The sequence below is a fragment of the Actinia tenebrosa genome, unplaced genomic scaffold (genome assembly GCF_029948245.1).
Source record: "Actinia tenebrosa isolate PJP-AT-01 unplaced genomic scaffold, QUT_ActTen_1.0 PGA_scaffold0__85_contigs__length_37466705, whole genome shotgun sequence".
In the NCBI taxonomy this organism is placed as follows: domain Eukaryota; kingdom Metazoa; phylum Cnidaria; class Anthozoa; order Actiniaria; family Actiniidae; genus Actinia; species Actinia tenebrosa.
In genome coordinates, this window is record NW_028292569.1 from 33,834,906 (window position 1) to 33,856,166 (window position 21,261).

At 35.7% G+C, this 21,261-nt stretch overlaps 2 protein-coding genes and 1 long non-coding RNA gene across 5 annotated transcripts; 1 reads left to right on the forward strand and 2 right to left on the reverse strand.

The window, feature by feature from the left end:
* The first annotated feature begins 1,878 nt into the window (after positions 1-1,878).
* On the forward strand, positions 1,879-5,141 carry LOC116307348 (uncharacterized). The gene is made up of 2 exons (XR_004198387.2): positions 1,879-1,923; positions 4,362-5,141. It is a non-coding gene; the product is annotated as an uncharacterized LOC116307348 (long non-coding RNA).
* Positions 5,142-5,292: 151 nt separating this feature from the next.
* Positions 5,293-9,741, reverse strand: LOC116307347 (uncharacterized). Of its 2 annotated transcripts, none has more exons than XM_031717536.2 (2): positions 7,290-7,405; positions 5,293-6,372 (listed from the first exon to the last, which is right to left on the reverse strand). In XM_031717536.2, exons 1-2 carry the CDS (start codon positions 7,369-7,371, stop codon positions 5,762-5,764), a joined length of 693 nt encoding a protein of 230 aa, XP_031573396.1. In that variant the 5' UTR covers positions 7,372-7,405; the 3' UTR covers positions 5,293-5,761. The 2 variants fall into 2 exon arrangements, with proteins under 2 accessions (XP_031573396.1, XP_031573397.2); XM_031717537.2 differs by lacking the exon at positions 7,290-7,405 and adding an exon at positions 9,392-9,741 and having other exon boundaries at positions 5,295-6,372.
* A 206-nt stretch (positions 9,742-9,947) lies between these two features.
* LOC116307370 (uncharacterized) lies at positions 9,948-21,081 on the reverse strand. 2 transcript variants are annotated; one of them, XM_089024681.1, is made up of 2 exons: positions 20,854-21,081; positions 9,948-12,746 (listed from the first exon to the last, which is right to left on the reverse strand). In XM_089024681.1, the coding sequence occupies exons 1-2, from the start codon at positions 20,933-20,935 to the stop codon at positions 11,392-11,394; spliced, it is 1,437 nt and encodes a 478-aa protein (XP_088880807.1). In that variant the 5' UTR covers positions 20,936-21,081; the 3' UTR covers positions 9,948-11,391. The 2 variants fall into 2 exon arrangements, with proteins under 2 accessions (XP_088880807.1, XP_088880813.1); XM_089024687.1 differs by lacking the exon at positions 20,854-21,081 and adding an exon at positions 15,469-15,852.
* Between the last annotated feature and the right edge of the window lie 180 nt (positions 21,082-21,261).

A 21,261-nucleotide genomic window follows, 5' to 3' on the forward strand; every position in this document is an offset into this window, starting at 1 on the left:
TCACTGAATTTTTAAATCCTATCATGAAACGATCTTAGCAAAGTAAACTAATGAACTGAAAAACATTTTTTTCAATACCGAAATAAAATCAGTACAGTGACGACAGTGAATATAACATAAAACGAGTAAAACGGCTTTTTCCGTGCTCGGTTTAGTAATGAAGCACGTAGGAAGTGGCGTAAGCATGAAAGAGTAGTTACGGCGCTTCCTAAGTGCTTTATTCCCGATCGGAGCACGAAATAAGCCGTTTTGCTCGTTTTATGATATAGTCACTGATTTTATTTCGGTATTGAATTTATTTACGCACAAAGAAAACTAAATGGTCGCAAGATCTGGCAGAATTTCGCGCGCACGGATGGCGTCAGCACTGTGCTCCGTTCACTAATAAAGTACAGTTTTCGACCAAATAGCGCGCGCGTACTATCTTTACTATATAATAATATTTCATAGTGCGACGGTAGTTGTAGCAAAGTTTATTTCACATTATAGTAGGTGAATGATAGTTGAAATTTATTCCTGTGTAATATCATGAACAGTCGCAATCGTTGTACAGTAACAATAGTTGTTCGACTTCCTGTGGCTTAACCTGCATGCATGTCTAATAGAATCTGCAGGCCCAGTGTTTCAACTAATGGAAAAAGAAGATCGTATCTGTTGTTTAAATTTTACATCAGGTTTTTTGTAAAAATATTTTGTATATATCGTATTGAAATCAAAATAGTCTTGTGAATTTATTCTTCTTCTAGGAGTGGTCATCATCTCTATAGTAAACTACATGGGACTGCATAGTGCACTTCATTTAAGACGAGCTTTTTACTTACGGTTATCTAGATTACCTTTTGTCGAGGTTTGTTTGCCTCATTCCTTCTCTGTTGACCATCATTCCTTGCGCGAAAGTTCGCATCATAAAACTGAAAGAAAGAAGCAGACAAACACAAATGAACAAACGTAAACAAACAAAACAATGAGCGATAATGATTGGGGGGGGGGGGGGGGACGGGGGGATTAATTGTCGTCGAAGACTAACACGTCCTTTTTAAAAGACTGTGTCGCTAGAACCCAGTCTTTTCTGGATTTGCGGCATGGAACGCCTATTCATTATGGCATGATATGCTTATAATATTTTTCCAAAGAGCCAAGATATTTTATTCTTTAAAACGTTTTGTGAGTGGTGTTCTTCAGTCGTGACTGTAATAGAGGAAAATCAAAGTTCATTGTCCAAGATTATCAACAATTACAGTAACTACTGGGTTACAACATCAAAGCTTTTACGACACCAGTAGTTACTGGCTTACAAACATTTATTTACGATTACAGTAATTACTGGGTTACAAAATCAAAACTATTACGACTCCAGCAGTTACTTGCTCACAAAACATGTACAAATGCATGTGAATTTCGTGTGAAGAATCTACACAGAACAAATGAGTATGGAAACAAACATATCTTATAATTCTGCCATACCACTGACACGTGCGTGTTCGGTCGGCGGCGACCCACTCAAAGCCAAAAAATATCTCTTCTGCGGCCAGTGATTGCTTTAAACTTATAAAACGATAAAACAAAACTTCTTTTGAGTAAATAAGGAAAATCGGGTCGAAAAAGGCAGCATAAAAGTTAAAACAGACACTATAGTATTGGTATCACTATACGCTTCGCCAGTCAAACTCTTACGGTCGTCAAGGAATGTGAAGTTGGCTTGCCCATCACGGGCTTGTTGCTATGGGGCAAAATATCACCTGATCAATTGCTGCAAATGGCCTATAAGTACTGGGTTACAACGAACGAGGCGGGTGCCGAGGGGTACTGAGATCCTATCCCCAAGCCCTCTCCTATCTCATTATCATACAGGTTACCCAAGAGCTAATGAAAGTCAAGGCAAGAGAGACGACTGCAGATCGGAGGAGACGGAGTCGTACAAAGGTAAAATGTGTGTGTATAAATTTAGCAATTATTCGCCGAAGGCAAAGTGAATATCGGGGAATATGCGATGCGAGGTAAATATTCTCCATATTCACTGAGCCTGAGGCGAATAATTGTTTTAGCATATACCAACTTGTTATACCAGAGTAACTTATTTTTATACACAATGATTCAATAAAAACAAACAGAAACTTTTAGTTTGCGTGGCAAATTCACGCAAAACGTTTAGCAAAACTTTTAGGCCATACTTCGTTGCCTTTTTAGTATTGATGGAAATGGCATTTACTTTCATTTTTTTCAATTACCTCATCGGAAATTGTAGCAAAACGATGGCCATTTTGTTGCCGACTCAATATTCCGAGATTCAGAGGTGAATATCGTACAATATTCACCTTCAATTAACCAATGAGCGCGCGCGTTCTTAGGAAGTACACAAGTTGGTATATGCTAATTGGTCATAGTCAACAATACAATAGGGAAACAATTATAAAGATTTTGAATCAGAATGCGATGATGTAAACTACTATGACACTTCGCAGACATGCAGGGCAAAATAGTAATTATTAAACAATTGAAAGTTTTTTTAAAATAATATTTTGTGTAACGGCGTACCATGTTGTAACCAAGAAGGCCTTCGGTGGTAATTAATGTTCATTGATCACTAGCCAGGTTTTTTGTTAGCTTTCTGAAGTGCCTTTTTTCATTTTAGCCACTAAGCAAATTAACGTCGATTGGCATATGGGCAGATTGGGAAACTGTTGTGATTGATGGAGGGAATCCTGTAGTCGCTGACTGACTTTCCAACCCAAAACAGAAGATTTAATCTCAAGATTTCTATGGTGCAATTAAAAAAAGTAATTAAAAGAGTTATCATAACTTCATCTTTGCACGGGAATTGAATCAGCAGGATCAAAACAGCAATAGCAATTATAGAGTCAAACTTGAGTCAGGCAAAGTATAAATATGAGATAAAATGGAATCAAACACTGATTGATTTTGAGAAACTATTAGTTATCAGTTAGCACTGTTGACCCATTTGACAAAGGATCTTTTGGAAATAATTAATTCTAGAGTCTAAGTTTGCACTTGATATGGAAGAGAACGCAGTATGTACTTAATGACATTTTCATGACCAACCTTTAATTGTTTGTTGCCAGTTACAGCGTCAGTTGTTGCTGTTGAAAGGAGAAAATTGACGGCCTAATGTTGTGGAGAAAGATTTTAAGATTTTCTCTGTTTTTTCTTTGCATCTGGTCAAATTTTGATTGTCAGTGTTCTGGTGCAATGAAAAAGATCATAGAAAAAGGTAGGGGATGTAGACTAAATCGCAGATTTGATTGAGATTAGGAGTAGATTTTGAACTGAAGCGAGTGGTTCCCGGTGAAAAACTGATGTATTCAATATCAAAATTTTGATTTTAGAATTTCGAAATAGGAGTAGATTTTGATAAAACTTTAAAGAAATATGGATCATATACAACTCCCAATTTACATGAGTATGTGTCCTATAAAAAAAAAGAACTAAAGACTAACAAAAACAAACAACAACAACAACAACAACAAACAAACAAACAAACAAAAACAACAACAAAAAAATATTTAAAAAAAACCCATCAAAAAACAAAAAACGAACAAACATATAAAAATAATATGGCCGTAGCAAAAACAACCATGTCACAATAATGATGGTTATGATGCATAATATTTTGTTGATGACATAAAACCGTAGCCTTCACGGCACCAACTATATATAAGCGTCTAGTGGGGTAGGACTATTGTGTACTCGAACATTGGTGCACTCGAGGCTCCACCATGCCATTCCAACTGCACTAATGATATGACTATTCTCCCGGGAGGGGGGGGGGGGGGGTACTCAAAAATATGGACTGTACGAGGATGATCCGCTGTACAGGGTATGGTTTTTCGAGCTTCTTGTCATAAACAGGATATGCAATTTCACTCAAGTTCCAAGTTCTTCCTGAGTTTCCTGTCATATTCAGGGTTTCTACTTATTGACCGAGACTGGTTATTATGGGTGTCAAAACCAAAAAAAAAAAAACCACAATACGCGAGCTGACATGATAATTGAAACAGGAACTCAGCGCAATTAATTATACCTTTTGTCATAAACAGGGTCTACAATTTTGTGTTTTATTTTGTCAAAAACAGGGTACCCCTTTCAGAATCCCAGCGGAACACCCCTACCCAAATCCGGGCGGAGTACCCCCCCCCCCCCCCCCCCCGGGCTATTCTCGTACACTGTGGCCGCTTTGCTTGCTTATTACTACGAGAGGACAAACTACTACTAGAAACCTCTTGTTTAAAGCTTTCCACATCATTACTCGCTTATCCATCATCTTCACTCCTTGGAACGTAAGGCGAGGCACAGATCTTTCACATCATTAGCGTGTTAATAACTGGAAGTTATTTTATTCACAGTGGCATCATATACACCTGAAAAAGAAACAGCATGCGTGATGAGAAACGAGAAACGAGAGAATTTTTTTGAAGCTGCTGACCTCAGCAATGACGTCAACTCTGCAAATCACGTGCTAAGGTCAGTCCCAGTGCCCACTGTGTTATCTTGTGCACTGGAGTGCCTGACCAACTCTGACTGCAAGTCAATACTCGTGAAAAAACATCATCAGAAGAATGGCAGGAACGAGCCCTATGAGTGTCACTTGGTATCTGGAAGAACCTTTCATGTATTGACAGACACTTCAACAGCCAATGACCTTCTGTACTTTGTCAGGAAGGATGCAATATCATGCTGAAATTGTCGGCAAAAGTATAGAAAATATCAGTGTATTTATACAAATAGATCAATTCCCTACAACAGGAACTCTTCACTTTTGGTACAATGTGTTGCTATTTCAGTTAGACTATGCATGTCATTCACCAGAGGATAATTTCTTTGTTTAACGGTTGTTCCTCTTGATACAAGCAAAGAATCTTATCCTCAGAAGAATGCACGTGGTCTGAAATCAAAAAAAGAACGTTACTCCTAAGGTAAAAATGGTTTTCCCAACTATCATAATAATATAAAATAACCATTTATGATATAATTTTAATGTTGCTTAGAACGGATTGTATTGCGCACGATTCAAGCTGTAGTCCTGCCCTTGCGCATGTGCGATGTTCCTCAGGAGACCGAAAATGACGCCTATTATAATATTAACCTATTCTTCTTTAATAAAAACGACCCTTTCCAGACTGTAAGGTGAAAATGAGCGCCGTTTCAATATAATGAAACAAAAAGTTTCACTGTCGTGAAAACTTGCGACTTAATTAATTAACGTAATTCTGTTCCTCCAGACGTATAATAACATAAATATCTACATTATATACTGCAATGAATTGTTGTATTTAGTAAATTTTACTTATGACCCGTATTGCAATTTACAGTATGCCGATTTAAGACCGGTTTGATTTTAATTGACATTGATTTAAGTTTACAGTAAAGATTTACACCACACAAAGGCATTTTAAAAGTCATTGACGAACGTACGATCAAGTGCTGAGTATTTACAACAGTTTCTTTTTTAGGATTTTGCAACCCAGACCACTCCAGGTATCTGAGTTGCTCTTTCAATCAATGGTAAACAATTGGTTACTCAGACCGCTGATATAGTATTATTCCACTGTATATAGATCCCAGATTATAGAAGATTATAGCAGTAGTGTAGTGGTTCAGTTTCCATACGTCCGCCGTTTTGAGCGAACAAAAACGTTTTTGTATTCGCTTTTTTATATATCCAAAATGGCTGCCATGTCTTTTGTTATTTCATCAGTCTTACGAATGTTTGGGTTACCTGTAGTACCGATGTCTTTCCAATTGGTCATATCGTAACTCGCTCATAATTCTTGCAGTTCTCACTTACTCGTGATAAGCTGACATCTCTCCCATAGTCCTTTTCGAGAATCTCACACTTGAGATGTTCGTTTATCTCGCTACTGTCACTTGGCTTAATGCCATCAAGGTTAAACGCTACACATTCCGATTCCCGTGCACATATCGATATACAATGCAATTTGTTCCTGACATTGACAGTTCGGGAGATCTTCACATTTGAGTAACGACATCCACGATGGCTTAAAGTAAAAAAGGTGTTACCAATAGCAGATGTGGGTTGGGAGGTGGTGATGGAAGAGGTTGAGCTCTGTGTAGGACTCACGTTTGAGGTAGATAGAACATACGATGTTGAGCTGTACATAGAAGTTGGGTATTGGGTAAAAGAAGGGCTGTAGGATGTCGATAGACTGTAGGTAGAAGTAGCATAAGCAGTATTCAAATAGCTGCTAGTGGGGCACGGGCTACTGTTGCAATCCTGTGTTTGTGTTCCGACCAGGCTGCTTGGAAGGCACACTAAGCCCAAAAGGCAAACTTTTGTTCTAGTTTGCTTCCCTTTTCCGCACGTTACACTACAATCACTCCAAGAAGACCACCCAACTGTTAAGAGGAAAAAAATACCAGGAGTCATATCAACTTATTTCGGTACTTCTCAATGGCACGCGCGGAATCTGCCGACGCAACAAAATGAGATCTTGGTGAACGTCAATCCAAAAGTTTTCGAGATATATAGTATAGGAAAACACAAAGTTATCAAGGGTACGTGCTTCATAGAAACACCTTGATTGAAGTCGAAACCAAAATCTACTTCGTTACGACGAGGATTCAGCGCAAGCTACTGAGGAGCATTAACTGTAAAGTGTTTGTTGGACTTACAGACTAGAAGCTAACCGCGTTCTGTAGTGCGATGTTCAAGTGTGTGAATTCGAATTTTTCATTTTTTTGCTGAGAAATATTAAATGAAAACGGAGCCCCACTGGGAGAAAAGATAAACTCCTCGAACGGGTCTAGAGATGGGCCATGACCGAGATCAATTGCAGCGATGAGAAACTCAGTTTTGAATGTGCGAGCGAACTTAAAATTCTACATATGGCGAATCTAGCACTTTATGAGAATCAAAGGCAACAATATTAAAAATAACAAAATGAAACGAATCAAGGCCCGTTAGTCGTAAATAACATATCTAACATTTTCTTATATTCTTTTGTATCTTTAACAGTATCTTCAAATCTTTAGGTGTAACAACTGTTAAATTATACGAAAAATACTATTTGAAAGCTATTTTTAGTAACAATATTAAATTCAACTTTATCAGCCATATTTGGATCAGATTATACAACACTTCACATTTTTGTACCGAATAAACCAAGACTTTGGTTTCACATGAAATATTCACCATACTTGGCTTCGTTTACTTTGCTGTATATCTCGAGCAGGTCTTTAGTATTTGTAAAACTAACGGTTTAATCTTCACTCTTGCTCAAGCTAAGAAAGTCTTTTTTCCAGTATTAACTTACCATTACCATTGGTGATCCCAATGCTCACAATCATGAAACAAAAACACACTCGACAAAGAAACGAAGTCATCCACTGTATCATTTCTCAAGAGGTATGGATCATCAAAAATCAAATGGTATATCTCCAAGCTCGAAATAGAGAGAGATATTTATACAGTCTTGGAAGCGAAATGACTGACGTACCGCCCGTTTTACAATTATACGAAGTTTGTGGGTTTGAATGGAAAGAAGGACGTAATGATGTTGGTATCTACATGTGAAATGATTCTTAAGGGTTCTTAATGAACTTTAAATATGTGCAAGATAATCCTTAATTCCGATTGAACTGCAGCGCCTGTTCACACTTTTATCACCAACGGTTTATTTTGTCATTTCAGTGATTGTTGTATTTAAGAAAACACGATAAGAAAGAAGCTAATTGCTGGAAAAAATAGAAGGAAGTATGGAAAAACTAACGAATTCGAAAGGAACTTATGTTTTCTTTTTTAATGTAAAAATTGGAGGAAAAAAACTAAAAAACTTCAAGTGATTCTTACAAGCACTATTCATATCGTTTTGGCTCACGTACCTGTTCAAACAGTGTATTCCTATAATTATATGTATAATGATTCAAAGGATCCTACCTTAATTAAAATATAATAATATGAATCAAGGCTTAATCAAAGTTTGACAAGTCAATACAATCGATTCTGAATTAAAAACGTCAAATGGTTTTCTATCAAACGAGCTTTAAGTTTTCTCCAGCCAATCAGCATTTAGGTATATTTGAATGAGAGTCTCCACCAATCGGAGATTAGAATCAGTCGAGAGTTTACTTCCGGAAGACGTTTCTAATAGGATCGATACTTAATTATTGTCCAAAAAAGATTACCGAAAACAATTTCCTAGAATGAAATTTCTGCATAAATGCGCAATCAAATATATTGCTTCTATTACCGAGACGGCCGGAAAGCCTATCTGCTTAAATAAGGATCAGGTGAAGTAAGAAAACAGAAAAAAAATAAAAATAAAATAAAAATAAAAATAAATAAACAGAAAAAAAGAAAAGAAAGAGAAATAGATATGGATGGATATGGATGGTGGATGGATGGAAGAATCGATGGACAGATGACAAGGAAGGAAAGAAACAAAGAAGGATAGAAAAAAAATCAAGTGAAACGAAAAACAAACACAAAAGAGTGGAACACTCGGAGCAGTTAGTGACAGAACATGGAGAGCATCGATGATGATAGGATAAGATCCTACGTAAACCACTAGCAAAAGATATAAAGATATTTATTTTATCTAAACATTTGTGCTAAAAGGTCATCGCTTTCCTTGCTTATCTATACACCTTTCTTCTTTTTCATTTGTCATTCAAACATCTTCAGCCGACACACGACTGAACTTAATATGGATTAAATCCAATCAACAATCGTCTTTAGTGTCATGGTAACGAGCGGTTGCTGTGGGAACAACTTGTTTAAAACAGCTTCTGCAAACTTCATTTTGCACTTAAGTTTGAATAAAGGTAATTCTAGCCTGTGTTCTAATGAAATATGCTGAAACTAAGTGTCTTTGTACTTGGAGGTCATTATGACCATAATGAATACAGCAATAAATAAATAATGTTTGTTTATTCTTTTTTTCAGCTAACATCGAATTTGGTGCAACAAGCAAAATTGATGAATCGCCTCACTTACATTTCCGGAGCTTTGTCGTTCTCATCCTAAATTAAACAGAGATCTCAAGTTGATCGTAGAAATCGTAGCTTGAAAAGCTTGAAACAAGAACAGCTAGTTAATATCTTAAAATTCATATTTCTTAATGCAATTTTTGTAAGGCCTCGATCGATAGACAGAACGAAAGGAAAAGAAAGTAAAAATAACCAAAAGATGAATGAAAGAAAGGAGAAAAATAAAAGAAAGAAAAAGAAAAGAAAGAAAGGAGAAGAAAAAATAATTTATCCAGTTAAATTTTCATTGCCAGTTTTTTCGATCGACTGATATATTTGTAAAATTCTCGGCATGTAATAAACGAAATTACTGAATGTGCGAAAATAGAATTTCTCCGGCGAGTAAAATTGATAATGATTGGGCGATCATAAAAATTAGTCCACTTACCAGTAGGTCTTGAACTACAAACTTTCCCCATCAAAAAACAACAAATATACAAAAACCCAACGAAAAAACCGATCCATTTCTTATCGTACAATATCATTATACTGAAGTGTGTGGGAACTAATTCGCAACACTGAAATGTACAGCGAGTCAGTGAGGGCCACAGTGGACTGAAGAAAGCTAAGACAGATCAACAGTTGAATCAACAGAGTCATACTGCAACTACTTGGGAAGTAGTTATCGCTGAAAGTAATCAAGCTCGACAATGAAGTTTAACATGTCCCGTTTTATCGTGTCAATGACTGCAGATTGTCGAAATTTGAGTCGTCAAAACTGACAAAGTCTTGCGTTGGGTCAATACTACGGAAAGTCACTTTGTACAGGATATGAATTTTGGGTTTTGATGTTGACAAAGGTTGATAATCAAATTGTTTATGGTATAGATGTATAACCAGCAGAGATTGAAATGATCGTAAAAAAGTTTATATCTTATTCTTATCTATGGATTGGTTTGTCAAGCTGCGTAATAAAAAGTCTAGATAAAAGTCTTCGAATAAAATATGATAGCAAAAATGGACTGGTTTAATTATCAAATCAATGATTTGCAATCGTTTGCATATAAAGGAAACTTAACGTTTTTATTCAAGTAGAAAAAAAACATAAAATAGACCCACTGTTTCCTCATTTCAGATTATGTGTAATTCCCTTGAGTAGTACTTCCCGTTGCTTAACTCTAAAGCTTGAGAAGATACCTGAACGCGGAGCACAAAGCAAGAATCTTATTCTTGTGTGAATGACAGGAGGTTTGAAATGACAAAATATTACCGACCAAGTGAATTGGATCTATTGTTAACACTTCCCTTCCATCTTGTCAAATGTCAGCTCTTCAAGTATGGCCTCAATTCAACATTGCTAGATATATATTAACATAGTGATATGAATTAACCACACAATTTGGGCGCCACAAATAGAATTATTTAGCTTGGGGTAGTCGGCTTTACCAAATTCAGATCACGTATCATTCTCTTGAGAATTATATTCGGCCTTGTTTGAGTTGTATCCATAATTCATGTACCTTCTCATGCACAACCGTTAAACAAAGAGATGATGCTCTAGAAAATGACAAGTGGTCTAAAATAGGAAACCATATACACCAAGGTAAAGAGTTATATTGTTATGCTAACGCCAACTCGTCTCTCAAACGTGGTAAGCTTGAAAGGGCGTGGCCATGGTCAAGATGTAAAGTTGCCAATGGGTGATTAAGAAGTGAAGATGATGGCGTGATTGTTGGATGAATGATGGTAAATTGATAAATAAATCAAAGCCTTGGTTATCTACACCAATTAAGGATTCTAAACCCTTTAAAAAACGTAGCACGTGCTATATATATATAATTATATATACACATTTTAAATTCCAGGCTGTTTGAATTAAACACGAGTGATACCAGGCACTTGCAGTGTTTCTAACTTTGGATCCTTGTCCTATCGAACACCAAATCACTTTCTAGAATCCAGGCCTTTTGTTGTAACAAATTACGGATTCCTGACCTTAGCTCAAGTATGCAGAACCTATATTTTCCAGATCTATATTTTGTCAGTGTTCGTTGGGTTGTTACTCTAATAGGACCTATGCATAATACTTTAAGATAACATTTTAAACAGGGCGCGTACAACTTTTGTAAGGTAAAATTCAAGGACTTTTTAAGGCTAAATATTCATTTTTCAAGGACAGAAATTATGTACAATCAACACTGTTTTAGAACCTCCTGTTTTTTTATGAAGTTAAAATCCCACGAAAAAGTTAACGTCTTGGATGGAGTGGAAAATCCCTGAGGTAGTGTCGCGGAAATCTCGAGTGAAATTGAAATTGAATGGAACTGAAGCCATGCTAATAAAATTCCTTTGCCTTCACGGGCATTTTCCAGGCATTTTCAAAAACTTATGCATCTATCAGCAACAGCTTCACTTCATCTTTTAAGTAATGACGTCTCCTATTTTATCTTATAGATTCCTGATTCGAAGACTATAAAAACAGCCACGATTCACAGCCAAGTCTAGTGGTGACGTCAGGTGTGATAGAGCATTAATCTGACAGATGCCACGCCCCTCAAGCTGTGGATCCATATCATTGGTCGAGCAGAAGTTAAAAGACTGGCAGTTGTTAATCCGAATACAAGCAAAAGCACATTGTATGCTGTTTTTCAACTTAAGAATTTTGATCACGCTGTTGAATAAAGCAACGCCTTTTTGGTTTGAAAAATAAGCGTTATATTTGTCTGGCAATAGCTCTGATGATGGAGTTGGTGATGATGATGGTGATGAAAACAAAGTTGGCGTAGGCGATGCCGTTTCTTGTGTTGACAATGGTGAAGATGTTGGTGATACTTGCGTTGACATTGGAGGAGATGATGATGACGATGTGTAAGGTAAAGGTGATGCCTGTATTGACATTGATAGTGATGATGATGATGATGGTAAAGGGGATGCCTGTGTTGACATTGGTAGTGATGATGATGATGGTAAAGGTGATGCCTGTATTGACATTGGTAGTGATGATGATGAGGATGATGGTAAAGGTGATGCCTGTATTGACATTGGTAGTGATGATGATGATGATGATGATGATGGTAAAGGTGATGCCTGTATTGACATTGATAGTGGTGATGAGGATGATGATGATGGTAAAGGTGATGCCTGTATTGACATTGGTAGTGATGATGATGATGTTAAAGGTGATGCCTGTATTGACATTGGTAGTGATGATGATGATGGTAAAGGTGATGCCTGTATTGACATTGGTAGTGATGATGATGATGGTAAAGGTGATGCCTGTATTGACATTGGTAGTGATGATGATGATAATAAAGGTGATGCCTGTGTTGACGTTGATAATGATGATGATTGGAATGATGAAGGCGATGCTTGGTTTGGCATTGCTGAAGTTAATTTTGATGATGAAGACAAGAAAGGCGATGTTGCTGTTAACGATAAGAACGATATTGTTGAAAGTGAAGATGTTGCCGTTCCTGGCAATGTTGGAAAAATAATTGGCGATGGTGAGTAAATTTCTGAAGAAACTTTATTCAACGTCGAATATGAAGACATAACCGAAGAAAATGATTGCAGAACTATGGAGGTTGGTTTCACTTGGACTGTTGTCCATAAATATCCACTTGTAAATATAGACGAAGTTTTAGAGTTGCAGCTTTGTTGCATACATCTTTTTGTTTCTGTTTTTCGTTTCTTTGGATTGGATGAATCACATGTTACGCTTTTTGGACCAGCGCAAAAATACCTTTCTTGAAACCCATTGCCACATGTCACAGAACAGGGTCCCCAAGAACTCCAGTGGCCTCCTTGGAAAGAAAGGGGGAAAAAGGTTATAAATTGTAAATAGCTGAACTAAGAGACTTGTACCCCATTCACACCTAAACGTGTTTAGTTAAACTATGTTTTCATTAGGAAAAAAATTGAGAAACTAGAAACCTACAATGTAATGAAACTTTGTAGAATATTGTCAGAGCAAGACAAAGGATAGTTTACATGCATTATTTCACCAAATATTGTGCAGTGTTCGTAGATAGTTTTCCAAAACTCTATTACCCCCGAAACCAAGCATTTCCTGGATTGATTGACCACGGTTACTGCGACTTACATCGTCAATTAAGTTTTAATCTGAAGCCGCATTAAAGCCTAGACTCGTGCGGAGCAACGTCAATCAATAATTGATTATGAAAACTCCAAATAAAAACCAAACTGCTGTAATTTCATCTCACCCTGAAACACCTCTGGGCTGATCTGAGGAATGGAGCATTGAATGGATTTTGGGGACGAAAAGCAAATAGTTTAAAAATAGAACAGATTTCTTAAGAGGTGCGTGGATACACTATGCGCCGTTTATAGAAGTTCAATGATTTTCAAATGAAAGGTAAGTGTAATGAGTCTCGTTCAACTTTTCAAAAGGAGAGTAAAAGTGCTATTAGTCGAAGAAACTGAGTATCTAGTGAATTGTCTCAGAATAGCTTCCAGCGCTGCGCACTAACCAGTCGTCATCGTTTTGCGATATAATTAACATTTATGAAGTCAGAGCAGTTGTTTCATTGCATGACTTTAGCCTAAAACTAAGAATAATGATGAGTGAATTTTAAAGCGCTTTAGAATTTGCTAATGTTTCAATGGTCGCGTCGAACATTAGAGCTATACTTAAGCGCTTCCAGACAATAGACGGCCGGGTTATGATCAAGCTTAAGGACCCGTAAATTTTGCAGCTTTAAAATGAACAAATATGCTGCAGCCATTTGGCATCATCCTTTCACAAAACCCCACAAAATACTATTGCTGGTTTTCAATCATTCCCAAAAGAATAAGATAACGAAAGACAAGGCGGCCATGTTGGATGATATAACAAGAGACTAATGACAAATCTTTTGTTAAATCAATTCATCCAACATGGAGTCTGCGAAAACTATTAATAACTTTTCAGCTTCGGTTCAATGTTTTCCATTTCAAACAAAGTATCATGCATTCCTTTGAGAATAATATGCTTTGCTTGAGTTGTATCCACCGTTAAACAAAGAAATGATACTCTATAGAGGATGACACGTGGTCTGGAATGGGGAAACATTACATTCAAGATGAATGAGTCTATTCCAATTCCATCTTGGCAGTACGTTTGTCGTACCCAAGTTAGAGCAGCCCTGAGGATTTTTTAAATGATTAGATGAGACAGAGGCTTTTTGAGGATCTGATTTGTTTTTCAGGTGAAAGTAAATAGACTTTTTACGACTTTGAAGTGTTTGGCACCGTTCAGCTTGCAGGTTAAGGACACAATAAATAAAACCTTTGATGTCTCTTAATCATTCCGTTACTATGTTGTCTATCCCCTAGCAACAGGTGATGATGGTTGTTATCGCGAAATGGTCGTCCATTTACAAATTCTTTTAATTTTTTCGTAAAAATAAAAAATAAAAATAAAAATTCATTTTGAATTTTCCTATTGAAAACAAGTTCACTTCCCTGTTCACATATCTTTTCCGGTCCCATTACTTCTTCCTTTCCTGTTTTTATATTCAGCTTTATTTTATTTTATTTTATTTTATTTTATTTTATCGAGTGAAGCAAAGCCTGGAAAGCTTGGCGGACTTTACAGCTATACGCCCCACCTCTGCAAAAAACTGCCCTGATTTTGTTTCGCTTGGAGCCGGACTTGATGTACATCCGTACTAAAGAAACAGTAACAAAAATATCCTCTATCGCTATACCCTCTCTCCCAGTGTAAAACCTCATCAGAATTACGTTGATTAAGCGCATCTTCTCGCCCAGATCAAAGTTGGTTTAATTTCTACCTCACATTATATAGATGATCTGAACTAAACAAAAACTAGCCGATTCTGCTACTGAATTTTTGAGATAATTTTTCTAATGAGTTTGCTTTGAAGATTGTGATCTCGGAGAATGATCGATTCTTTGGAAAGTGTGAATCAATATCATGAAGCTGGACTAATTAATCTTGCAAACCGCCTATTAAGGGTTCAGATTGAAAGGTGATAATGGCTGGCAGAACTCTTTTTCTTCTTTGAACTGAGCGCTTTAAAACATTAAAGTTGACCAACCTCTTAAAGAAAACTTACTTTGCTTCGTGCTTTCTTAATAGTAGTAGAAAAGAGTGCACTTCAAATAATCGATAGTCGGCGTTGGACACCAACTTGTTTTAGGGCATGGAAACATAAGCGTTTTGAACATTCATTCTGAAATTTTTTAGATTTTATATGTATAAAAAATACGCACGAAAATCATTCGTTCACAGCTGTGTTTCAAAATGGATGCCATATCCACAATTAACTGATAAAGCAAAGAAACCAAGAAGGGGATTTCGGCCGCTAAACATGAGACCCACTGCCGCTAGTATATAGAAGCAACATAAGGGGCTATGTTGTAGGTATGACTTCATCGGGCGACAATCACTTTATGGCATCTATGTAACCTGTATGAATTATTAGCTATTATCGAATGGGAAGCTAAACTGTTTGATCCCTCTCTAAATGAAGCTTTTATAAATGGAATCTAAGCAAAACTCACCTAAAACAGGCAAAACCAAAACTTCTACCAATCCCAGGAAACAAGCCAATTTGATCCTCATTTCTTGAGAGTTATAGTCTTTTGATCGCAAGATTGTGAAGAAGTTATGTTTATCTTTGGGTTATCTGATGCAGACGCTTTGATGGTAAAAGCCATTCGACTTTGATTACCTAGGTCCACAAACTACTTCCGCAAATGTAAACACCTTTCTCGAGTAACTTTAATTTGGCTATGTAACTGTAAGGACACGTCAGCCGAGCCGAGGTAGTAACCAATAGAAACTTGATTATCACGACGTTCTTGCTAGGTACCGCAAACCTCAAACTGCAGATCGACGTCAGGTGTTTTACGTCAAACTTTCGACATTTAGCAAGGCGTCATAACGAAGTTGTTGATGCTGAAAAAGCGCCCCAAATTGAATATCATTGATTCCGAGTGTTTCTCCGTGTTTACGGGCGTCAGGTGTTTCTGTTCATGATCCCTAGCAGTTAGGGATTAGCGGTAAATCTGATGCTAAAGGTCTCTTAATATGTATGTCAAAGAGCGGTATACTCTAATCAAACTTTGAAGCTCCTTGAGTCAGTATTGATATAAGAAATGACAATGAAAGGATCGCTATAGAATCAACCCTGGCTTATGCATGAAATATGTGTTTTCTTAAAGTTTTGATTGATGCTGCAAAACCTTTTTTTTTAATGAAAAAAGATTAAAACTGGTCTAGACCAAAACAAATCACAATAAACTGTGAGATTCTACACTAAAAAAAAAAAAGAATCAAAATCTTGCCAAAGCAGAAACTTCGTTTTGGAATTATGAGTAATGCAAGAGAAAGATTAAAAGGCTCTATAAATACATGTCTTTTAAAAGATTTTGACCTATTTATATTGTAATGTTTGCCTTGGCTTACAGCCCTTGGGCAAAAGAGAGATTGAAGCTGTCGTTAACTTTAAATATTTTTTAATAGTTTCATTTCTTAAAGTATCACTGACTCAAGGTAGCAATATTCTTAATTAAAAATCATCCTTTTTTCTAACATCGTTTATTAATGTTTTTATTTTCAAATCAATTGATGTTTTCATTTTCAATTAAAAAAATAAAATAAAATAAAATAAATGGTGGGCAGATAAGGCCATCCTTGGCGTCTATGTTATTACTATTAGTATAATATATAATTCCACCAAAAAACTTTAATTATTTTTTATATTTTACAAATATGTTTTTATCGATAAATAAGTAAATTGTACATATATTTGTTATTTTATATTCATAATCTCTATATTAACGTTATTATAAATTTTATTATTATCATTATTGATAGCTAATTGAATTCATTAAAAAAAAATTATTATAATGGCATAGTAGAGTAGAGTAGAGTAGAGTAGAGTAGAGTAGAGTAGAGTAGAGTAGAGTAGAGTAGAGTAGAGTAGAGTAGAGTAGAGTAGAGTAGAGTAGAGTAGAGTAGAGTAGAGTAGAGTAGAGTAGAGTAGAGTAGAGTAGAGTAGAGTAATTATTATAATTCCACCATATTTATGTCCAGAATGTTTGGTATTTAGTTGTCTCATTTTCTCATCAGCGCAATATCAATTTACGATCAATATTCACTGGCCACCTAACTCGACTATTTAGGATTAATATCACTGCCAAATCGATGCCAGGGGTAGGAATATTTTGGGATGTTAATATATGATTATCAAGCACAAATATGATGCTTTACAGATAAAGATTATATTGCTTTGTGATTCTGAATGACTCTAGTGGCTTTTGAAGACCGTTCTTCGCAGAGCGCGGAGAACTTTAAAGATCTTACTAAGTTATGAGTATGGTAAAAAAAAAAAAAAATAATAATAATAATAATAATAAAAAATAAAAAAGAATAAAAAAGTCTGGAAAAAAACAAACAAAAGAAAACAAAAAGCAACAGGAGTCTGGATAAATGAATTACGGCTGTCTATATCTGGATATATGAATTATGGCTCTCTATATATGACAGTTGCAAGATATATCGTGCTATAATTGGCTCAGTAATAACATGAGATTCCAGAGTATAATAATATATAATATAATATAATATAATATAATATAATATAATATAATATAATATAATATAATATAATATAATATAATATAATATAATATAATATAATATAATATAATATAATATAATATAATATAATATAATATAATATAATATAATATAATATAATATAATATTTAAGCAATAGAAAACTTTTTCCGTGTTTACATAGCCTGATAGCAACACGAGGGGAGGTTGGGAGAATTCGAGACAGTTATACAAACCCGAGACGTAGTCGAGGGTTTGCATAACTGTCGAGAATTCCCCCAACCCCCCGAGTGTTGCTATCAGGCTATGTAAACACAGAGAAAAAAGTTTTCTATTGCTTTTATAAAATAAATACTAAGGGAAAACATTACCACTTGCAAAAAAATAAATCTTTATTTGAATTTGATTCTCATATCAAAATACAAATTCTCCATACATCACGAACTTCGATCGTTAGCCAATCAAATTTTGTGTAATGAACGCCAAGGAGGCAAATGTGAAGCGAGAAAGAATCGCTAGCTATTTTAAACATTTATCATTCTAAAACTTTAAAACAAATACAAAGAAATGTCCAAAGATTGAATAGAAATCTTAATAAAAGATTTCAGAATTGATTATCTTTACGAAAGTTATCAAAAGTGGATAACAAGTGTTACTGTGAATGGAATTCTCGGTTGAAAGAAACGTGGTTTTGCTCAATTTGACAGCGAGAAAACATGGCAGCGAAGTTGATTGTTTCGTCTTGCCTCGAGAAGATATTTTGTGGAGCTGAAGAGCTATCGCTGGAAAAAGTTTGAAGCTGCTGACTGTTTCCTTGAAATACATGTATTCTTTATCGGGCGGTGCATTTAAATCATGAGAAAGTACGTCGCTGAACAACCGCAGCTGTCCTGACGGAGGACGTGTGTTGTAGCTCCTGAGGGAATTCTCTTTGCGGTGACCAACGAGAGATTGTCATGATATTACGATCAGAAAGACCTGCATGAGACCATAGGGTTATGCCTGTGGCCCTGACACAAGTCAAAATTTGGAACTTCGTCTTCAAAATACATTTTTGGGGGCGTTTTTTTCCTCGAAAGAAACTGTAAATTTTTAATTTTTGAACTTGTATTGGGAAAACACGAAAGTTGTGACGTCACAACTGTGTTTACATATCCTCATGCAAACATGCCTATCAACCAATCACAGCGTGCGTACTATTTAATTTATTTTATAAAATAAAATAAAATATAATATAATATAATAAAATATAATATAATACAATACAATACAATATAATATAATATAATATAATATAATATAATATAATATAATATATTATATAATATATTAGAAAACTCATTAATAATTCATGAAGAAAACACAATAGAAATCATGACCATGAAGGTGATTTTATATCGGATAAAGATTCGTCTTCATAAGCTTATGGTCCAATTGGATCGACCATACACGTCACGTGCATGAACCTTTATACCCGATAAAGTCCTATTCATTAGTATTCAAATGATTTTATATAAAGACACATGTGTCTTTATATATAGACACATGTGATCTTTATATAAAGACCACTCGAATACTATGATGACTTCATCAGGGATGAGGTATGCATCCAAGTTTAGATGAAGACATAGAGTTTCATCAAGGTCATAGTCAACCCTAACAATCTTTGATTAACGTACCTGTCTTTGCCTTGGCACGCAATATCCAACGTGTGGGAGCTTCTATTGAATCTGGTTGCGCACGCCCGTGACGTCAAATCTCTATCGAAGTATAAAAATCCATGTTCGTGACGTGTATGGTGGCTCCAGTTGAACTAAAATCTTATAAATTGTTCATGAGTGTTTTAAGCAGTTCAAAAAACTCGTAGATCGTGTTTTATCCAGGTATAAAACACTCCTACTCGTTTTTTAAGCACCACATATAATATAATATAATATAACATAACATAACATAACATGACATGACATGACATGACATGACATGACATGACATGACATGACATAATATAATATAATATAATATACACCGGAGACATGAAAACTGAGACCGAAATGAATTGTGGGATGTAAGCTGTAAATTGCTTCGCGTTTTTAAATAAAAGTTTGCAACAAGTTACATATCTAAATATGCCAAGTTTAAAACCATCTTAAAATAATCACGAAGAAAGTGCTGCCGTTGTACTCATTTTTCAAATAGTTGTGTTCAATCTAAAGCGCTCTAATGACTACCATATGTAGTCCATTTTATTGGGTCAAACCAACCAATGCAGGCTTACTTTCTGATTAAATAAAAACGAGGGTCCCGCGAGTCACCAATACTGCGGAGGAAAGTAAAAGGACCACTGTGGACGCAATGAAACCCTTTCAGTGGCCACCCTAAGTGCCTACTCTTAATACTAACCAACTCTCATAAATTCATAACTCATTGAAAGTGCTTTTGATTATATGCATTCGAATATATAAGGGCGATAGCTATATGAATCATAAATCATATAAATAAAAAATGCTTGAGGTAAACTGCTAATTATCAACCCAAAAACTCCTGGGCACAGTAAAAAATAACTAGAAATGACAACGGAAAGGGAGTCTTACTAAGCAAATTTCGTTTGAGAGAAAAACGTTCGGCGATAGCGTAAACTTTCAACTGCATTTATTCGAAACAGGCTATTATCCAATCACAATTGTCTGTGGAAGCCATTTGTGGCTAAAATTGCCCCTCAAAAACTAATATATCTTCCATGTCAAGCCAATATTCCTTCAATTAGCTTTACCTTTAAAAAATGGAATTATATAAGTGCGCCCGCAAAATAGCAAACAAAAAATTAATGGTAAAAATACAAAGAACAAAAGACAACACAACGGTAGGGATTCCGTAGCAAAGTTGGCGGAATGTTTGCCGATTACTGGAACCTTCTCCTAAATCCGAAACGTCTAATAAAATAACTTCTCGGCACTACTTTGAAAATCTCTTAGGACGTAGTTTAATTCTAGCAAACAATCAGCGTTTTTCGTAATGCATAGCTGTGCATGCAAGGCAAACTGAAATTGCGTCGAAGTGTCTGTTTTTAAACGAAAACGCATCAGTACTGATGTAAAATCGGTAAAAACTGAATGGTTTAATCTGTATATCAAATTTGCTTAGATATTCCAATTTTTCCGATTTTTCTCTTTTTCCAATCAGTCTTTCATCCTGAACAAATTAATCTAAGTGCGGCCGAAAATCTGAAAAATCTTAGCGAGCTTGAACGGAATATGAATGGCAAAAAATGTTTACTGATTCATAAAAATTAATGGTAACTATGATGTCCAGTTGACATAACCTACCTTGAACAAAATAGTTGACTTGACATAGCATCATCCAGTACGAAAGAAGACTCGTTACTCTTCGATGCATCACGATATGCATTGCACACCACCTTGTTAAGAGAACCAGCAGTTGAGCTTCATAAATTATCGCTTCTTTTAGAACAGCTGAAGAGATAATTCACATCTTGCTGACAAATCATTAGTCATGACAAGATTCAAGATCGTGCACGTCTTACTATGAGGAAAGCTGATCTGTTTACACAATATAATAAGTAATTAGCAAAGTTTGTACTTTTCAATTATAGAATAGGATTTTAATATCTGGAGTCGTCAATTAATGAATCATATTTTTGAGAATAACTCCCATCTCGTACCCAGAGCCTGCGTTTCTTTTGGCCTGCGGTAAAGAACGAGGGCTCTGGCATA